The sequence below is a fragment of the Mangifera indica genome, chromosome 1, assembly GCF_011075055.1.
Source record: "Mangifera indica cultivar Alphonso chromosome 1, CATAS_Mindica_2.1, whole genome shotgun sequence".
NCBI lineage: Eukaryota > Viridiplantae > Streptophyta > Magnoliopsida > Sapindales > Anacardiaceae > Mangifera > Mangifera indica.
In genome coordinates, this window is record NC_058137.1 from 8,589,290 (window position 1) to 8,595,345 (window position 6,056).

A 6,056-nucleotide genomic window follows, 5' to 3' on the forward strand; every position below is an offset into this window, starting at 1 on the left:
ACCATCTCCTCTTAACTGCCACTATCATTGAATAGTTGTCAGAGAGGGGGATAAGAAACCTAAGGATTTGGGGTGAAAAAGCTACTTTTCAAAACTTAAAAAGTTTGAAAATGGGGTGAAATTGTTAGTTTTCATAATCTCAAGAAAAAGGGATAAATTTATAATTTCTTTAATATTACTAGTAAAATAAGAGTTTTACCCTTAATCCTAATAAAAAATTCTAAAAGAAGTTGGGTGATAAATGAGTGTTTAAATTTTTGAAAGTTGGCAAGTATATATTTGGGATTTCACTATACGTTAGGTGGGAATAAGTCTTTTGGCCTTTTAATAAAAAATAATTTTTAAAATTAAATTGTGATTAAAAAATACAACTTATTTATAATTGGTGAGTTGAGTTCTTATGATTAATTTCACTAGACAACAAAAACTTAAATTTGTTCAGAATTTGATACTTCGCAATTTTACATAATGGGTAAAGAAAGTTAAATTATATTTTTCAGATGTGAGATATTTCCCACTTTTACAACAACTTTTTTTTGCCTATTATAAATAAAGCTTCAAACATCAAGTTTTAATTAAACTTAAATTTTAGTTGTTTTCCATAAGGTTGAACCAAAAAATTTAACTCATTTCTTATAAGTCTAATTTTTTCTTTCATATAAAAATTTATTTATTTTTATATTTAATTATTATTTTTTTTAATTTTTTTACATGATCGGCTACAATAATACGCCATATCAAGCCAACCGGTAAACTTGATTTCTAAGCCCACAACCTACCCTGATACGATCACAAGCTTGGCACAGCCCTTTATAATGATGAGTTGTGCGTCTACAAACCGGACCAAATAGAGGAGATTGTTCAACCACTTTAAGACCTTTATGCAATGGTTTGAAATTTATCAATTAAATTGTGTAGAAGCCCTCAAAGTATAATTTAGATCTCGACCATATAATGTATTATATTGGATTAAATGATTAATTGAATATTTTCAATTTAAGATGTTATACTGATTTTATGAATATGATTCATATAAAAAACTACTACAAACAAGATTAACATTGTCATAAATTTGAAAACATAGGATCAATAACTTGTCATATTACACTAGTATATACATATTTCGTATTTTGCTCGTATCCAAATTTATGGTTGTATTTTTAACAAATACGCTTTGTAGCATTGGCTCAATCATACCCATATAATTCCTTTATTTTTTTCCATTCCGTATTTACTACGTGCAAAACTGCATGAAAACTGCACTAGTGTTTTCTTACATACAGCATTATATACAAAGAACATTGACATGAACACAAAGCTCCACAGGTTGTAACTTGGTCAGTGAACGAAAATTTCCAACGGTATTGAACACAAATCAATTGATCAACACAATGATCTCATGCTTTTGTGACACTTACCAGTGGCAAATGCCAGGCATCTCTCTTCTGCTTAAAGCAAGTATTTCATCATACTTCGACCCATATACAAACCCCCACAACTGAAATATGAAAGTAAATTTGTGAACTCATGAATAAAACCTATCTTAAGAATGTGTTATAAAATAATTTTGTATTTAAGAGACAGTAGTAGGTTTCTGCATACCTCAACTTCCTTCACTTGAAAGTCTTCGGAGTGTGCAAGACAAGGGTTTCCGTAGGTTTCTGATACAGAACTTGACCCATTCAATCTGAAAAGATAAATTAAAAACTTGACATATGAGAAGCTGATACAGATATTTGCAAGTTTATCAGATATATTACTCAATATCAAGCATCAATTGTGAAATTGAATCTAAAAAGTGGAAAAGTATGGGCTGAAATCTCACAGATCACCATCCAGGTACAATGCAAAATGGCCACCCCCGCCAATGGCTAGAAAGTCGGTGGAGCACAAAGTGTAATATCGATTTGCACCTGTTCAAGCTCAGTAGTTAAATTACAACCCAAAAAAGAGTTTTAACGGTTCAGAAAATGCAGTTGGTCTTTTAAAGTTTGGATGAGATGCATTTTAGAATAATCAATTTTTATATTAGGACACTCTACCACATCCATAAATATGGAGAAACTGTAGCTTTTGATCTGCTTTTTGAGGAAAGAAATAATCTGATGCAGGTGAAGATATCAAGCTTGAAGACTGGAACTTAGATAGTCACAGCCTAAAATAAAAACAGAAATACCTGTGGGGCGGAATATAACTGGATGACCGGGTGTATTTGTGAAAACAAACGTACTATTAGTTCCCTGGTCAAAAGTAAATGTTACGAAGATACGTAAAAGTAAATGCTCATCAAATGAACTTAGGCAAGGCATGTAGTTAGCAGCACCTGATATTTCTTGTTAGTCGGTTTTAGGGGTGCCTCCACCAGTCCACCAAATACTGCACCTTTGCGGTCTCCAACAACCTAAATGAATATTGAGACAAGTATAAGAATTGCATCTCAACTCCATGAATAACAACTAAAAGTTATATAACAAATTAATAAGATCTAATCCTTGGTTTACAAAAACAAAATGAAACATAAAAGCATTGAAAATAAATCAATTATGCAACAAATTTAATTATTCATTACCAGCAAACTTAGGCCTGGGCAAAGCATGCTTCTTCTGTACAAAGTTGAAAGTGATATGCCGTGCCTCCACGTACTGCAAATAACAGATGAGCTATATTCAATGAAAGGACACTTGCTAACATTAGCGACTCACTGAACTCAAAAAAAGACCCAATACTCTCAATTCTGTAAAATAAAACTCATTTTTCTCCACCTGTAGAGCAACAACCATTTCTTCCCTTGAACAAGTCCAGGTAGTAATGCATAAAGGGAACTTCTCATTTTCTCAGTGAGAAGCAGCGAAGGTTCAGAAATTTCAGGAACTACTTCTGAAGCAACAGACTCTTCCACATTCTGCATATGCCTCATTTCAAGTCCATCAAATTTGGCTTCAGTCTCATCATCACTTTTCATGTCAGAATCAACCTTGTTATCCTGGCTTCGATACCCACTGATTCTAGCAGCTTGGTAAATAGCCTTAAGAGAACTTTTACCCCTAGAAAATAAGCTCTTCCTTCCTCCGTTCTCTTTCATTCCAGTGTTAGATGGTGCATTGCTCGTCTCTTCTTGATAGCCATTTTGCTCCTCTGAGTTTGGATCATGTCCAGAATCTGAAGACAACAGAGAATAGAGGAATGCACTAAACGAAGATGTATCAGGTCCATCACCTAAATCCCCAGCATCCTCTTCATTAATTGACTTAAGCTGTCCATTTTTTGACTCACTTTCCTCTTCCTAAGAAAACCAAAGCTCAAATCATTCCAAGTAGAACAGCATATCAAAAAGCTTAAACCTAAACCAAAATAGTATACTTCTATTAACATCCACAAAACACTGGAAGCTATCTATAGATGGTTGCAAATTATGCACAAGCAATGACTTACAAATTCTGAACAGAAATTAAAACTTTCATTTCCAAACACTGATAGAAACCATAACACGCAAAAACACAACAAAACCTAAAATCCAATCCACGGAAGAAAAAAAATACAGTTTCTCAACATCAACAAACGTTCCAAAACTTGTTAACACTGGAAATTTGAACAACTTATTAGAGAATTCAACTGGAGAAAGAATACACGTCATCTAACATCCTAATAATGTTGTATGCGATAACTTTCAAATTCTAAACCTTTTTCAACGGATAATTAGAAACCTAAATTACTTCCCCCAACACCTGCAGAAACAACAACAAAACCCTAATTTATCAAATTCCCAAAAGGGATTCTAACCGATCATCGAAAGATTGACACCGTCTTAGAAAAACCAACTTATAAAAACAAACCCAGATATATAACCGATAAAGATAAAAACTTGAGAAAATTGCAGAGTTACCTGAGGAGGAGGAGGAGGAGAAGGGTGTTTGGAAGGCTTATCAGAGATGGGGTTGAGCAAGACAGTGGCGAGATCAGAGACAAAGTGAACTGCTTTGCCCCTTAAAGACTTGTGCTTTCCCATATTTTATGAGAAAAAGTGAAGAATGATTAGAAATTCGCAGCACAAAATCTGCTTTTACATGCAAATGGATTGTGGTAGTGGTGGAAGATGACCTATTCTATATACCATTCTACGATAACACTATCATTTTTTATTTTTCTTAATAATTTGGCAAAATAAAGATATCTATTTAAGCTTTACGTTTGTTTTGGCTGTGACTTTAAAGCTACTCTCTTGGCTGACTCCCTATTCCTTTCTATTTTCGGTCAGATTCCTCTCAGCCTCGATCATGAAACAAAATTAACACCATTAAATTTGTTTAATTTTTAAATATAATTGAAGAAGACAGAACACAAGGACTCCATGGCCCAATGGATAAGGCGCTGGTCTACGGAACCAGAGATTCTGGGTTCGATCCCCAGTGGAGTCGAATTCTGTTCAATTTCCTTTTATTCTTAATTAAAAAGTCGCTTTTATTTTCTTCAACTTTCTAAAATAAGAAGTCTTTTATTTACCAAAAGAGAATAATAATAATAAATCTTTAATAATTTTGAAAATCAGTTACCATTGAATTGGTTGTTGAATATTTATTAATATATGTTCCTATTTATGTTCCTACAAATAGGGAATGTATGTGGTTAAATTTTTTTTTTTTTTTGAGGAATTGATATGTTTTGGAAGACACATTTGGCCAATAGACTTATTCTCACCCAAACAAAGGACTATTTCCCACTCAAGGTTTGGTGCAAATTCTACTTCTCACCTGTTAACTATTGAAAATCTAAATATTCAACTTTCTATTAATTTTCACTGTTACTGTCGAAGGTAAAATTATTATTTAATAAAAATATTTTAAAAACTAAAATTCATCATATTTCCACCCCCAAATTTTAAAACTAACAAAGTCCCTCCAATGAAAGTTTGAAAAACTTACATTCCCTCTAGGATTTTTGAAGCAGTTGTCGATGACCGGAGACACCAGCAATAGCGGCGTTCTCCCTCCCTCCTAGCTTCTCTTTCAATGGCGATCCATTTTTGACCATTATTAGCCATCATCTCCCCTCATCGACCAACGCACGAAGAGATCTTAGTCTCTTTGTCATTTCATTGTGCAACAAAGAGACCCAAAATCTTGAGAGGAGAGGATGACCGATGATGGTCGAAGATGGACAACCGTTGCAAGAGAAACCGGGAGGGAGGGAGAATGCCACCATCCTCATTGTCTTCAACTATCAACAGTAGTTACAAAAATCTTAGAGGGGAATGTAAGTTTTTCAAACTTTAGGTGGAAAAAGTGGGATAAATTGTTAGTTTTTAACCGGGGGGGAGGGTGACGAATTTATAACTTTTTGAAAATTTTTTATTATATAACAATTTTTCCTTTAATAATAACAATAAAATTTAATAGACAAGTAGATATTTGAATTTTCGATAGTTAACAAGTGGGAAATTGGGTTTGCACCAAACCTTGGATGAGAAATAATAATTTGGCCTTCTCACCCAAGTATAATGAAATCTCAAACTCATATCCATTAACTCTAAAAAATTCAAACATTTACTCATCACCCAACTTATGTTAAGACTAAGGGTAAAACTATCACTTTAACAAAAATATTAAAAAATTATAATTTATCTCATTCTCCCACCCTTTAGTTTTGAAAATAGACAATTTCACCCTGCTTAACTTTTTCAATTTTTAAAAGTGACTTTTTCCCTCAAAATCCCTATGAATTTATAACTTTTTGAAATATTTTTATTATATGACAATTTTACCTTAATAATAACAATAAAATTTAATAGACAAGTAGATATTTGAATTTTCGATAGTTAACAAGTGGAAAATTGGGTTTGCACCAAACCTTGGATGAGAAATAATAATTTGGCCTTCTCACCCAAAGTATAATGAAATCTCAAACTCATATCCATTAACTCTAAAAAATTCAAACATTTACTCATCACCCAACTTATGTTAAGACTAAGGGTAAAACTATCACTTTAACAAAAATATTAAAAAATTATAATTTATCTCATTCTCCCATCCCTTAGTTTTGAAAATAGACAATTTCACCCT

At 32.8% G+C, this 6,056-nt stretch overlaps 1 protein-coding gene and 1 non-coding gene across 2 annotated transcripts; one reads left to right on the forward strand and one right to left on the reverse strand.

The window, feature by feature from the left end:
* Positions 1–1,182: 1,182 nt before the first annotated feature.
* Positions 1,183–4,194, reverse strand: LOC123215789 (oxidation resistance protein 1). Its single transcript, XM_044636061.1, has 8 exons — positions 3,884–4,194; positions 2,763–3,283; positions 2,570–2,642; positions 2,324–2,401; positions 2,177–2,240; positions 1,826–1,913; positions 1,603–1,687; positions 1,183–1,498 (listed from the first exon to the last, which is right to left on the reverse strand). The coding sequence occupies exons 1-8, from the start codon at positions 4,004–4,006 to the stop codon at positions 1,415–1,417; spliced, it is 1,116 nt and encodes a 371-aa protein (XP_044491996.1). The 5' UTR covers positions 4,007–4,194; the 3' UTR covers positions 1,183–1,414.
* A 148-nt stretch (positions 4,195–4,342) lies between these two features.
* Positions 4,343–4,415, forward strand: TRNAR-ACG. Its single transcript has one exon. It is a non-coding gene; the product is annotated as a tRNA-Arg (tRNA).
* The last annotated feature ends 1,641 nt before the right edge of the window (positions 4,416–6,056 follow it).

What these genes read in the sequence shown, in the direction of transcription:
- LOC123215789 (XM_044636061.1), bottom strand. Translation starts at nt 4,006, where the DNA reads ATGGGAAAGCACAAGTCTTTAAGGGGCAAAGCAGTTCACTTTGTCTCT. An exon ending in CTCCTCCTCCTCCTCCTCAG is followed by an intron (nt 3,284 to 3,883) that starts GTAACTCTGCAA and finishes TGGTTTTCTTAG; the next exon opens with GAAGAGGAAAGTGAGTCAAA. An exon ending in TTGTACCTGGATGGTGATCT is followed by an intron (nt 1,688 to 1,825) that starts GTGAGATTTCAG and finishes TTATCTTTTCAG; the next exon opens with ATTGAATGGGTCAAGTTCTG.